This window comes from Solanum dulcamara, chromosome 7, assembly GCF_947179165.1.
Source record: "Solanum dulcamara chromosome 7, daSolDulc1.2, whole genome shotgun sequence".
Classification (NCBI taxonomy): domain Eukaryota; kingdom Viridiplantae; phylum Streptophyta; class Magnoliopsida; order Solanales; family Solanaceae; genus Solanum; species Solanum dulcamara.
Window position 1 is genome coordinate 651,540 of NC_077243.1, and position 14,639 is coordinate 666,178.

The window sequence follows — 14,639 nt, forward strand, 5'->3', positions numbered from 1 at the left end:
TCCCCTATCTATAATGGTTGCACAATGAACTTTGCAAAGTTATCATAACACCAACTGGTACAATTCAAATCTGACTTACCCAAAGTTATCACAACACAAAAAGGAAGAAAGCGAAGAATGGTGTTGTGTACCACAGCTAAAATAACCAAATACACAAGAATTGACAAGGTTGAGGTGACTATGGGGTATTGAAAGAGTTCCTTTACCTATCTCAGGATAATCTGTCTGAATAGGATGTATCAAAATCGGCAACTCTTTCATGCAAATTTGGAACGAAACTTAATTTGAATTCTTCCTCCTCTTTCTTGATTTAGCAGGCTTTTTTGCGCCCTCTTTTGGGCTCTCCTCGTTGAGCAGATGTTCATTTGAATTCTTTCTCTTCTTTCTTGATTTAGCGGGCTCTTTTGGGCTCTCCTCGTTGAGCAAATGTTCGTAGTCGTCAAGGCTAGCAAATGGGGATTTTCCTGCAGCACGTTTTTCTTTCTTTATTTTCTTTTTTCTTTGATATACATCATCCTCTTCGTCATCTCCAATTGCCTTTTCTGCATCATTGTCTTCATCACTGCCGAGATTAATGTCAGATTCGTCATGTGCCAAAAGGGTGTCCATTTCCTCATCACTGACATCACCAATCAATTCATCGTCCTCCTCATTAGCAACTTCGTCCAAATCGCTGTAATCGTATTCACCATTAGCTTCCGAGGGAAGCCCACCGGACTCTAGCATGGTGTCAATTTCCTCATTTTCACTCTCATCAGCAGCATCTTCATCAATCTCATCTTCGACATCGCTACCATCTGCAACCAAAAATTCCTCAGCATCATCATCTTCTGGCGTCTTCTTCTTTTTCTTCTTCGGTTTCTTCGAAGACTTCATCTTATTCACGTAGAATTTGTGGAAGACAAGATCCTCAGGAGGTACATCTGTTTCAACTAAGGAGAGAATTTCTGACCCAATCAGCTGCCCTTGCATGTCAAGCTGCAAGAAAAACGACATTAATGTGATGAAACAAGATCAGTCAAAGGTGGTATACTATACTATTACACATGATACATTTTCCTATGTTATCTAAAAAATACTAACCTTCTTAGCAGGTTCAATCTGGGAGGCACCGTGCCAAGTGCTTTGTTTTGGTTTCTTTTCCATGAACTTGTCGAGGAAAGCAGTCAGCGAAAGATCATTCAGGGGATTACCGTTGTACACAATGTTAGCTCCTGAAAGAAGGGTTCTAGCCATAGTTGCAACTGATGGATGCGCATGCGACGCCAGTACCATCAGCTCCCACCAGCTTACACGATCTGCATTGCTGTCAATTATAAAAGACAGCAAAAGAAGTTACATTTTTTGTATACTCAGAAGTTGATATGACATTGCACAGACTTAATAAACATTTAAGGCCAGAAAGAAGACAAAATGGTACCAGAATGAAGGTTCTCTGTGCCGTGTATCATATCCTCCGGGCAATAAGAGCTTTTCATTTGAACCTTCAGTCAAAAGCTTGTTGAATCCAGACATCAATCTAGAATCCTTTGCTTCATCTAAACCACCTCTAGCAGGCGACTCCTCAGCTTGGAGTGAATCATCCTCAGAGTCGGAAGAACTATCTTCTTTCTGCAGGGAATGATTGCCATTTTCCAAGTGCTTAGCTTCTTGAGCAACCTCGCCTGCATTATCAGTTCGATTTGGCGGACTGGGTTGATTTTCATCTTCTTCTGTAATATCTTCAAAATGCTCAAGGTCTTCATCAACAGACTCACTCTGGAGCATCATGTTCCTGGATGAAAAAGTTAAGACAATTACATTGCAAGCAAATCCTTTAGCCATGTCATAAACTTCATCAATGGATAGTGTTCCTAGAAACCCTACCAGAGAGTTGGTTTTGATTTAAGGACCTCAGACAGGAGAAACAGACATCCACATGCGTATTGAGGCTGTTGCTGAATTGCAACCTGTAAATACCAGACAATCGATGTTAATATGAAAGAACAAAAGCAAATTCTCGGAAGGGCAATAACAGTATGTGGTTTTTTAAAATCAAATTCAAAGGAAAATCAAGCACAAGACCAAAAGAGTACAGCTCCTTGATGAAACTAAGAATGAATGTAATGTACAGCTTCAAGAGCTCCTTTTTCCCTAAACTATGTTTGAATTAGTGTAGTTCCTCAGTGACTTGGGAATAGCTATTTAACAGTTTACCATGAACATTATATAAGACCAATGGAAGCCTAAACTTGATATACTTGCAGAAGAATAATTGACAAACAAATAATTGCCTAAATATACCTCACCTCAGTGTTCCTTCTATATTGCTAACTATGTTAGGTTTCACATAATAACAAATTTACACCTCGCACAAACCTGCAACAAACGCTTTGAGAATGCAGCAATTCGCTTCACATTTACATCATTTTTCATAGCCCTAAGTAGCAGTCCAATAAACAGTTCCTCCTACAGATAAAACCAGAACATGCATCAGACAATTATCAGGCATAGACTAAGTCAGCAAGTAATGCAAAGGTTAGATCCTAACTGAAGCACAACTGGTCACCAATTGAATGAGTACAGGTCTAACCAGCATTGCCAAGAAGTGATAAATTGTGACAAAATTTAACCCATGACAAAAAGAACTCTTCCACATGTTTTCCATTCTCACCAGGAGGAGGTTGCAGCGGAAGAATAACTAAGGGTGGAAGTACTAGAAGAAAATGTCTGAAGTTACAGGTCTGTTAAAACTTCTTTCAAGAAAAAATATGGGAGCTTCAGTGTGTAACCAAGGTGTAGTAGCAAACTTCAGGAAGGTGGACAACCTAATTCCTCACAACTTAATCTTCTCAAGATCTATTACGAAAACAGTAATATAGATGTAGCTCTAAAATACAGGGAAAGCCAACTTTTGTAGCTCACTTTATACATCATAATATGGCTTCACAGTTGCTTCGTATCTTCATTCTTTAAGACGTAGATTTTCTGGTGTAGGGACTTATTTGCTCTACAAATTGAAGCATTTGTGCTGCAATGACTATCTTAGTTCTTAAATTCATGACTTATTCAAAGAATATCTTGCAAGAAAATATTATGGATGCTTCACTAGAACTTTGGTTGCTCGGACTCTCAGAATTTTGAAATTTCTATTCTCATTTACCTATTCTGCTTCCCCACTTAGTGGGATTACACTGGGTATGTTGTTGTTGTGTTGTATTTACCTATTCTGCTTGATATTGTTTTGAAAATGAGGTATCTCTAAACCATGGTATTTTTTTGCACAAGTTACCTACTATTGAAAAACCACATCAATGATAGATAGTTATGTGTCAATAGCGTAAAAATAGCTATTCTTAATGTGCGAAAGTATTACTCTTAACAAATTCTTCTAAACTCCTCCCTTGTTTCTCTAATTTTACTGTTACAATCAACATTCCACTGCTGGACAACCAAAAAGAGATGCCAAAGTTCCTCTTGAGATGGACAAACAAGAAATCCACTGCTCAACTGCCATTGGTAATGAGCTGAAGGCCCTTAAAGGATCATCACGAAGGCAAGAACAGCAGATGAAGCTTCAATCAATCGAACTTAAACATCAGGAATGACATAATCCTAATAATAATCGTTAATCACATCAAATATCTAAATATCCTATATGCCTTCACTCCCATAAAATTGCAAATCAAGTGTGCATCTAATGCTTACAACAGACAAGACTAGAAACCATAGAAAACAAAAGAAAATGTACTATAAACAAGTGTGTTACCTTATTGATCTTGACCTCAGGAATGTCAACACAAAGGTTAAAAAAAAACACCCCCACCCCCACCCTACCCCACCCCCCCAAAAAACGAAAGGATAAATGTGTTAATTGAAGATAGCTCAAACTTTCATCACCCTGCACTTTTTACATATTTCCAAAAATAGAAAAGTCATAACTAAACATGAACCTTTTATTGATTCGAGAGGGAAAGGGAATCCTCTTTTTATTTTTTTTATTTTGAGAATTCGTAATTGTATTGATAAAAAGCACCAAGAAGGTGAAGGTGAAGGTGAAGGGAATTCTTTGCAGTGTCTGTTTGCCCTATTAAAGCTTAAATTAAACCAGAAAGCAGAACATAAATATGAAGGTTTCCCAGGAAGATCAAGAGTGGCTGCAAAGGCCATTCACTGAAGCTGAGGTATTGGGTACTATCAAACAGTGTGATGGTGACAAAGCTCCGGGTCCAGATGGCTTTACAATGCGTTTCTTCAAGGAATGCTGGGAGACCTTGAAAGATGACCTGATGAAGACAATACAAAATTTTCACCAGAATGAGTATTTTGAGAAGTCCTTCAATGCTACGTTTATAGGACTTATTCCTAAGAAGCAGGGAGCAGAAGAGTTGAAAGACTTCAGACCAATAAGTCTAATTGGTGGAGTCAACAAAATTATAGCCAAGCCCATTACTGAGAAAATGAAGACAGTTATGGGGACTCTGGTTGATGAACACCAGATCGCTTTCTTGAAGGGCAGACAGATTATGGATGCAAACCTTCTAGCAAATGAGTTGGTAGACTCGAGGGTGAAGCAGATGTTACCCGGAGTGTTATGCAAGCTTGACATTGAGAAGGCTTACGACCACGTAAATTGGGCTTTCCTTCTCAAAATATTGAGAGATATGGGGTTTGGCAACAAATGGGTTTTAACTAGATCAAATTTTGTATTTCCAATGTGAAATTTTCACTCATAATCAATGGCAGTCCGGAAGGCTTTTTCCAGTCACAGAGAGGCTTGAGACAAGGTGACCCCATGTCACCTTTTTTGTTTATCCTAGCAATGGGGGGCCTGAATTTCATGATCAGGCGAGCAAGGGAGAACAGATGGATTAGAGGCTTCTGTGCTAACAGAAATATGGGCAATGCTATGGAGATATCCCATCTGCTTTATGCAGATGACTCCCTAGTCTTTTGTGAAGCCGAAGTTACACAGATAAGGCATCTGAGAGCTATCCTGACCATTTTTGAAGGCATTTCAGGGCTCCATGTTAACTGGCAAAAAAGCTGTCTCTACCCAGTCAACCAAGTGCCTAATATGCAGATCATAGCAGAGAACCTAGGGTGTCAAGTGGCTTCCCTACCTACTAAATACATAGGTATGCCTTTCAGAGCAAAGAATAAGGAGTTGGAAGTGTAGAATGAGATTCTGGAGAGAAGTGAGAGAAAACTAGCAACAAGGAAAAGTCAATATTTGTCTTTGGATGGTAGACTAACACTTATAAAATCAGTCATGGATGGCCAACCTACCTATATGATGAGTCTATTCCCTCTCCCAAGCAGCATAGAGAAAAAACTTAACAAGGCGAGAAGAGTATTCCTATGGCAGGGCAACAAAGAGAAGAAGGGGTACAACCTAGTCAAATGGGATATGGTGATCCTTAGCAAAGAGCAGGGTGGTCTAGGCATAAAAAAGCTAGGTGCACATAATGAAAGTTTACTGAAGAAATGGTTGTGGAGATTTTGTTGTGAAGATATGCCTCTTTGGAGGAGATTCAATTCACAAAAACATGGGCTCCTAAATAGCTGGACAACTGAGGAGGTCACTGGTACATTTGGGTGTTCTGTGTGGAAAACAATTAGAAGATTGTGGCTCTCTTTCAGTAATAATCTGAAGTACACAATTGGTAATGGGGAAAAGACTAGTTTCTGGAACGAAGTGTGGATTGGGAAAGAAAATCTGAAGACTACCTTCCCAGATATGTACATGTTGAGCTTGCAACAGATGGACAAAGTGGCACAAGTATGGAGTCCTCAAGGGTGGAACTTCATTTTTAGGTGGGCTTTTAACGATTGGGAGATAAACAGAGTGGCCGAACTGCTGCAGGTCCTAAATGGTTTCCCAGGAGTACATGAGGTCCTGATTTGCCAGATTGGAAGTTGCACAACAACGGCTGCTTTACTGTGAAATCATGCTACTGGACACTGAATTACAGTCGCTCAATGACAACTATCTGGCCTTGGGAACTGGTTTGGAAGGTTAAAATTCCTCCCAAAGTCTCATGCTTCATCTGGCTGGTAATCAGGAGAGCCTGTTTAACCCACGAAGTACTACAGAGAAGAGGTATACAGATTTGCTCAAGGTGTTTTATGTGTGAGAAAGAGGCAGAGATAAATAGTCACTTGTTCTTGCACTGGGGTTGTAAGTCCCACCCCATCAGTTTTCACCTGATGGGTTTTTTGGTGTTGAATATACAGTTACCATTATCAAAAAAAAAGGAAGGTTTCCACATACTTTGGAAGAATTCATTGCAGCTGGTAGTAAGAGCTTTGCATACAAGGCACGATAAAAACGATCACTAACGATGTGATTTTTTGCTGAGATCTTATCTAGGAGCATGAGAGCTTGAACTCCAACATTAAAGTTCTTTGAATGAACCTGCACATTCCAAACAAATATTAAGATGATAAAATCTATTACACAATATCAGATACTTATCCAACTTATCCGACAATGGAGTAAGCATGCTTACCAGCTGAAACAATACCGGTGTATGGGCCTGAATGACATCATCAGTTTCATCACTTGAAACGAAAGGGAATGCTCTATTCACACCCTGCAAATGAGAAAGTTGTGCAAATAGAGCAGATTACTATTTTCTCCAATCCAGCATAAATGTGAAACATAATGAGTACTAATGTAAGAAGCTGCCAAGATTGAGCAAGCTCGGTTTAAGACTAGTGAAGAACCGTAAAGCGAAGTTGTTTGACATATGATATAAAAGGGGCAAACGTGGTTGTATGTGGAAGAACAAAAGCAGGAGGAGTAGTAAAACAAAAGAATTGAAAAATATAACAACTATTTTATATATATATTTGTAAATAATTCATAATATAACTATGAGTTTGTGTCAAATTAGGTCTTGGGCCTAACTCATACCCCAAAAGCTAGCTCAAAGAGAGGAGAGTTGCCCAAGCAGGAACTACAGACCTACAGTTGCTCAGATTTTACATTTTAACCCCCACAAACCAAGAAAAAATACAGAAAGCAAGTCCACAGATGCGAAAGCTCCTTCAGAAAACAGAAGTTACTCTTTGTGCAGATCCAGAAGAATTAACAAAAAAGAAATAGAACTAGACTAGTCAACACAAACCGTAAGAAGTGCTGATAGTAAGCGTGAATCCATTTCAACATGAGATTCTGATGAATCTTTTTCTTTCTTATCTTTCAAAATGCCAGAAACCTCCTTATGTCCCTCATTCTTCTTATTCATCATCCGTCCTTCCCCTGCTTCAGATATTAAAACCTGAAATGTTGATTCAGGGTAAAAGAAGGTAAAGAAAAATATTCCATGAAGTTAGACCAGAAACGCTTGATGAGCTTCAGTATAAGAATATGAAGCTCCCAGCTCTACTAAGAAGAAGAGCAAAGATGCACAAGAGGAACTTATGACTATGGAAGCTATAGATTGTACCTTAAATAGAGCAAAATATACATCTATCAAACGCTTTGCCACCTTTGGGCCATCCCCCCTGTGACTCAAGCGAATTTGGCTTAAAAAGTTAACCTGTCACAGTTACAGGTATGTACTTTAAGGACTACATATTCTGCATCAGCAATATCTAGAGATGATGACTTAAAAACAACATATCTGCATCAGCATATTTAGAGATTTTATTAACAGAAAATTGGAACAATAAATGAACTCAACACGACTTGCCACCTGAGTTTATTGTTGTATACTCGCATAGAGGAAATATAAACATACTTGCATTGAATGGCCAAGTCGAGATGAAACCATAAGTATGTTTCAAAAATAGTAGATCACAAAAAGGACAAGGTTCACATCAATGTACCAATTCTCATAATCCAAACTAAACAGACCTAGTCACCTGTCAAAAAATAACATCTACAGCTAGTCTTACTTTTACAAAAACTTTATACTTCACAATGTCAGGAAGAATTTGGATACACTGTAGAACAAGAATTATCATATCACAGACACAAAGAACTTGAATGGGACAAAAGGTGTACACAAATACAACCAAGAAGTATCTAGTGTGATATGCATAAAAGATCAGCAATAAAGTTTCGACATACAGCATGATACTTGGCTCGCAATACCAGATGAGGCCGGAAAAGAAAACTATCTACTTCATCAATCACCACAGCCTGCACGACAAAAATAACACATTAAACAACAAGCTTTCATCAGAAAAAATAACACAAAAAAAATCATAACTGCACTTCAATAATGCTATGATATGTGCTTCCTTACAGCTTTTCTAAAGTCAAGCACACTCAAACGCTTCGATGTACTAGTACCTGCCACCAAAACATGGTGTATGCTTGGGAAATGTAATGGCATTTCAGGGCACAAAATTCTATTAGTGGAACCATTTTCAAAGAGCACATTATCCTGCTTGGTCTTATTAAAATATCACTTTATTATCATGGTTGTCACAATGTCACCACATGAGGGATGTACATGCTAAAGATGGGATTAATATATTAATCTGAAAGCTAACAAACAAGCAAATATCTGTTAGTGCACCTCTTTTTTATCAGTACTTGTATGTCTAAGCAAGTTCAACCAAATATGTTGTTTTACCTTCATATTTGGATGGTCAGCCAAAAGCTTTGATAGGTGATAATCAGCATTAGATGCAACCTTGTTTTTAGGATCTCCTAGCTGCAACGAAGAAAAGAAATGTCAGCTGGAGCTCCGTGATCCCAATAACTCTCGAGACAAAGTAAATGGCACAAAAAGCAATGAATCAAAACGGCATACCTTGTTTACTAGGGCAGCAAGCAATCGGCGCTCTTGTTCTGGTTTGCACTTTAGCAAAACATAAACTGTCTACAAAACATAATTATAAATATAAGTATTTCCCCACTTTTCTGGACAACATTAACGATATGAGATTATATTGCATCACAAACACCCAAAAGATTCAGATACAACTTTAAACCCCAAGAATCTGTTAGTGAAACTTTAAACCCCGAGAAGACATTGAAGTCTTCCAACAAATGGACCCTCAGAAAATATCAAATTACAGGAAACCCAGCTGCAGTGAAAATGCTATACCAAATCAAGAAGTCAGACCAAAATATTTAATGCAACTACTACAAAAGAAGCTAAATGAATACCTTTGGTCAAAAGAAAATGTACTTTTTTACCTTTAAACAATTTTATCAACTTTAAATCAAAATATCCTAATAGTTTACCAGCAAAAGCTTTGACAAGTAGTCAAGCTATCCTAATTTTGTAGAAGCTTGTTAACTCTATTTGGTTGAAGGTAGTGTCCTAATAAATTGGTCTATTCAGAGAAAAAGATCGCTGTGACTTGTGATCCTCCAAACAGTTTGCAAGGTAAATTTTTGTTTGGGTTAGCAGTTGCTGAGTTTCACCAATTTGTAGGTCCCGATTGCGTCAACAGAAAGAAGCATTAAAAGATGTTCTCGCGAGTCATCAATAAACTATGGTTAGGTTAGCAGTTGCTGAGTTTCACTCAGTTTATAGGTTCCGATTCGTAAACAGCAAGAAGCAACAAAAGGCGTTCTCACAAGTCATTTTTTTCTCCTTTTCTAAGATGCAATTAGCTAAAAACATTGAATAAGAATGTGCTTTGAGGAGAAACATAGATAGGCAACCGTACAGATGTGCAATAAAATAGTCAATAACAACCTTTAACGCCTTGTCTTTGAGTATATCTAAGACATCTCTTGATGCTTCCTCAAGAGCAGCGATATACCGCTCATACCTGAAACAGAAAACCCTATTTAGCTGAAGATCAACATATTACAGACATATAATAAAGTGATTATTCGAAAAAGATTCTAACACTCTAAAGTTTAGATCAATCCTCCATTCAGGAACATCCGAACATGATTAGAGTAATATCAAATATATCCAAGTGCAAAAATGTCTATTCTCCACATTGACAGTAGGTATCATGGAAGTACAAGCACATGAGGCATATCAACTTAAAACTTCTGGTGCATCATGGTCAATCTACCACCTACACCTATGGTAACTGGTACATTACAAACTTCCAAACGTGGATGCAGTAGATAGGGGTAAGCTTGATCGATAACCAAAAGGAACATAGGAGTTCAACCAAGGTATCCTTCCCTTTCTCAGAACAAACTATATAAAAGGCATTAAGATGGGGGACAGAACACTCAATGGCCATCAACCGTGTAGGGCCACGGGTCTATTTGGGCCACTCCTCCAAATTGAATCAAGTTCTAAAAGAATGCTTCTCATATACTTCAGTATTTGGAGCTCAAATAAATGTAACCATGAAACACTTGCTGAAAGTTTCTGCTTAAGTGTACCTTTGCTTCAAACATTCCTCCCAATAACAAAAGAGTAGAAGTGAGTAACCATCTTTTGTATCCGGAATATGATCAATCGGCCGCTGAAAGAGTGTCTTCAATTTGCGATCAGGCAGCAAACTGGATAGAAGGAATTCTTCGTAGTCAAACAATGAGGCAACTAAGCATAATAAGGATGATCAATAAGAAAGGGAAAAGAAGTTTAACTCACCTAGAAACAAAAAGTTCTTTCAATGCTTCCAAACCTGCCAAAGCATGGCGCTTTCCAACTTTAGCTGTCACCATCCCTACATGTCATTATTTATATTGATTAAAGACAACCACTAATGACAAACAATCCCGCTAAAAAGAATCTCAATACTGCATCTTTCTAAGACTAGAGAAAGGAACGATTAAAAAATTAATAATCTAGGATGCAAACCATGTGAAAAATCAATTAGAATTATGAAGTACCAATACCAGAAAGTTACAAAAAAATCCTAATTGAGAAAAAGTATGGCAAAAAGGATAGAACAGTAAAGAACAAGGTACATTAGTCCTAAGGATTCTCCAAACATGAGAGCTAAAATACAATGACTTTGAAAAAGATTGAGATAGTCCTAAGGATTCTCCATACAGTCCCAGAAGAATTTAGCTATAACCAACAGAAAATGAGAGAAGAATAAATACCCAAAAGAGCATCAAGCGATCTCAAATTGGCTGTAGGATTATCCCCAATCATGACAGAAAAGGCAGATATCTTGTCAGCAGCAGTCCCCGACCTTAGCGTGGTGAGTAGCATCTTTATATCGCCACTTTGTCCACGGGACGACTCATAGTCCTGCGCATACTGGGCCAATAACCTCTCCCCCAATTCCTTCTTCTTCTCCACCTTGCTTTTCCATTCATTGACATTCTTAAACTCAGGAATTTTATTCTTCCTGTCACTCCCAATAACCTTGTCCTCCAATTCTGCGGCATCAACGTACCACACCGCCAATGCGCTCGCTTTCACAAGAGGAAGCTTCGGCATGTTCTTGTACTTGCCGGGTGTTGTATTCCATAAATTATTGTCGACTTCAGGTTTCTCCTTCGGTTGAGGCTTCGGATTTTTGCCAAATTTATCCTTGTTGGTTCTCTTTTTGTTGTTCTTGTTTTGGTTTCCATGTTGAGAGTCTTTATTGATATTATTATCCTTAGAAGGTGTGTTTTTGTGAGATTTGACTCCATGTTGAGAGTCTTTATTGGTATTATTATCCTTAGAAGGTGTGTTTTTGTGAGATTTGATGCGACCTTTTTTGCGGAAGTCGGAGTCGTCGAAACCAGAAGAAGGAAGAGCAGAGGTAGCAAACCCTAGGGAAGAAACTAAAGATGTAAGGTCGGATTTGAAGGCTTCAATATCATCCATTACAGAAATTGAAGAGGAAAAAGAAAAGGAGCTGAAGGAGGGTTTTGACAAGGTTTTAGAGCGGGTTGAAAGAGAAAGTGGTCAATTTGGGCTTATTATTGTTCGACTCTTGGGTCATTCGGGCTTCTTATTTTTGTTATAAGCCCAGCCCACAATTACTGACTGTTGTTTCAAGACAAAATGGAACAATGACAACAAATATATAGTTGGGTGTCCATGGCTTATTATGGGAAACTTACATAAATATATAATATTAAGAAAATATTTACCATTTATAGCAATAAAAAAATAATTTTAGTGCACACTTATAATATATTTATAATACAGTTTTAATATATATTGCAGAGAACTATTTGTAAAACATATATAATACAAGTTTTATAAATGGATAATACATTTATCATATATTTTAATAGACTTATAATACATTATGTTAGTTTTTTACTACACAAACATAATATATATTTTAAAACACTTATAATACATTTATATTGTATGCATAATTCACTTTTAATACAAGTGTAGATTTATTATAATATTGCTATATATTGCTATAAATGGTAATAAATAAAAAATATCGCTAAAATCAGTAATTAATTTTTAAAAAGCACTCAATCAAGTAATTTTTCCGCTTATTAATGTACCGTGGGATAAAGTCCATTATGTAATATTTTCATGCAACATCAACAAGACGTTGCCGTGCATGAAATAATCATGGATGCATTTTCAATTATGATTCCTATTTTCCTCACGTTGACAGGTTTCAATGAGAAGAGGAATGACACACACTTTTTTTTTTGGGGAACAGACCCTATACGAGGCTCCCACCTCTCGTGCACAGTCAGGGGTTGAGCATCACCCCCAAGCCTTAACATAAATAATAAAGCAGAAAATACAAGGAGGGGGACATAAACCTTACCTCCGATCCTATGTTGGTTCATAAGTCGGCTAACCTACTAAGGTCGGCCAACTCATCCCCATTACTAGATGGAAAGCGATAAACCTAAGAGAGGACTCCTCCCGGTACAAGTCGACTAAGTAAGCATAAATGAGGGAGACTCTCCCCTTCCATTAGAAAACAAGAAAGTAACCTACACTAGTCCTATTCAACTACGCTACGAATCACATAGCTAAATTGAAGCAGAACAAGTATACGAAACTTCTATCTCGCATGGGATGAGAAAGTTCTTTTCATCTTTGCCCTTTTTAGTCTTGTCATACCAAGTCAGTCCAAATGGAAAGATGCATCAACATCAAGATCATGATTATAGCAGCTAAGGAGGATGAAAAATGGAAAGAGTGTAAGGAGCTGTAGCATTCAGCAGCTTTAGAGTTGTTGTTGAGGATGATGTGGGGCTGAGTTGCTGTATGTTGCAGTTTGTATGTGTTGCAGCTGTGGCTGAATTGCTGCTTGGAAATCCAACAGATGGCGCCTTGCACATTGGAAGGTTCTTATGTACCTGCACACAAACCAGGAGGGCTGGTGCAGGTGTAGTAATATGGTAGCTGTTGGCTGCACATACAAGTGCAACCATGCACTTTGTAGTCCCTGCACCTGCAATTAAAAAACAACCCTTGCTGCTGAGGTTGTTCAAGGGTTTTAGTGTGCCTGCAGGCACACAAATAAACAAGCAAAGAGCTCCAAATAGCAGGTAAGCAAGAGGGCTGCTGGAGGTAATGTAGTTTGGGAGCTTGCATTGATGATGTGTTGATGAGAGTTAGTGGGGCTCCTGCATGTATGGCTGTTGTTTCCCTTTGCTTGGAACTCTGTGTCTGTTGTGCTGCTGGTTTGGCTTCTTGTTGATGTTGCATCCTTGCACATTGGAGGGTTCCAGTGCTGCTGTGGTTGTAAGCAACACAGCCAGTAGGGGAGCTCCTAAGTGCCCTGCATTTCTGGTTGTCTCCCTTCGTTTGAAGCTCTGTGAACCTGCATAAACAAGTAACGAAAGAAACAAAATTGGGCTGCTGAAAGGCAGCCCCTTGTTGCTTCCATAGTTGATGGGTAAGCTGTTTGTTGTCGCAAGTTACACACCTAGAAGGGCCATTCATCAGCTCCTTAGAGTACCTGCACAGACAAACAAGCAACAAAAAACACACAAACAAACAATTCTGCAAGCTGCTGTAACTAGTACTACACTTATAGTTGGTCCTTGGGTGCTGCATGATGGTGGAGTTGTTGTTGGAGGATGTTGTTGTTGAAAGCTGTATCTTGAGTTTGGCCCAAGAGTGGAAACTTACAGCTGCATGACAAAGTACAATGGCACACACTTTTTTTTTAAGGGAACAGACCCTACACGAAGCTCCCACCTCTCGTGCACAGTCAGGGGTTGAGCATCACCCCCAAGCCTTAACATAATAATAAAACAAAAAATACAAGGAGGGGGACATAAACCTTACCTCCGATCCTATGTTGGTTCATAAGTCGGCTAACCTACTAAGGTCGGCTAACTCATCCCCGTAGCAAAAAAGAGCTAACTAGAAATAGAAAGCAGTAAACCTATGAGAGGACTCCTCCCGGTACAAGTCAACTAAGAAATCATAAATGAGGGAGACTCTCCCCTTCCATGAGAAGACAAGAAAGTAACCTACACTAGTCCTAATCAACTACGCTACATACCATACATAGCTAAATTGAAGAAGAACAAGTATATGGACCTTCTATCTCGCATGGGGTGAGGAAGCTCTTTTCATCTTTGCCCTTTTTAGTCTTGTCGTACCAAGTAAATACAAAGGAATTATGCAACAACATCAAGAGCATGATTATCAGCTAAGGAGGGTGGAAGGAAGAGAAGTATATGGAGCTGGAGCAATCAGCAGCCTTGGGATTTTTGATGATGAAAGTGGGGCTGAATAGTAGTATATTGCAAGTTGGAAGTGCTGCAGTCCTGGCTTGACCAGCTGCTTGGATGTTTAACTGTTGGTGTCTTGCACATTGGAGAGATTCTTCTGTGC

The 14,639-nt window shown here is 38.6% G+C and overlaps 1 protein-coding gene across 1 annotated transcript; it reads right to left on the minus strand.

The window, feature by feature from the left end:
* Nucleotides 1–17: 17 nt before the first annotated feature.
* Nucleotides 18–11,769, minus strand: LOC129895968 (protein SLOW WALKER 2). Its single transcript, XM_055971766.1, has 16 exons — nucleotides 10,970–11,769; nucleotides 10,512–10,587; nucleotides 10,301–10,420; nucleotides 9,648–9,723; nucleotides 8,751–8,819; nucleotides 8,571–8,651; nucleotides 8,060–8,131; nucleotides 7,434–7,526; nucleotides 7,113–7,265; nucleotides 6,492–6,575; nucleotides 6,254–6,397; nucleotides 2,359–2,448; nucleotides 1,867–1,949; nucleotides 1,421–1,774; nucleotides 1,084–1,306; nucleotides 18–978 (listed from the first exon to the last, which is right to left on the minus strand). The coding sequence occupies exons 1-16, from the start codon at nucleotides 11,685–11,687 to the stop codon at nucleotides 280–282; spliced, it is 3,135 nt and encodes a 1,044-aa protein (XP_055827741.1). The 5' UTR covers nucleotides 11,688–11,769; the 3' UTR covers nucleotides 18–279.
* Nucleotides 11,770–14,639: the final 2,870 nt, after the last annotated feature.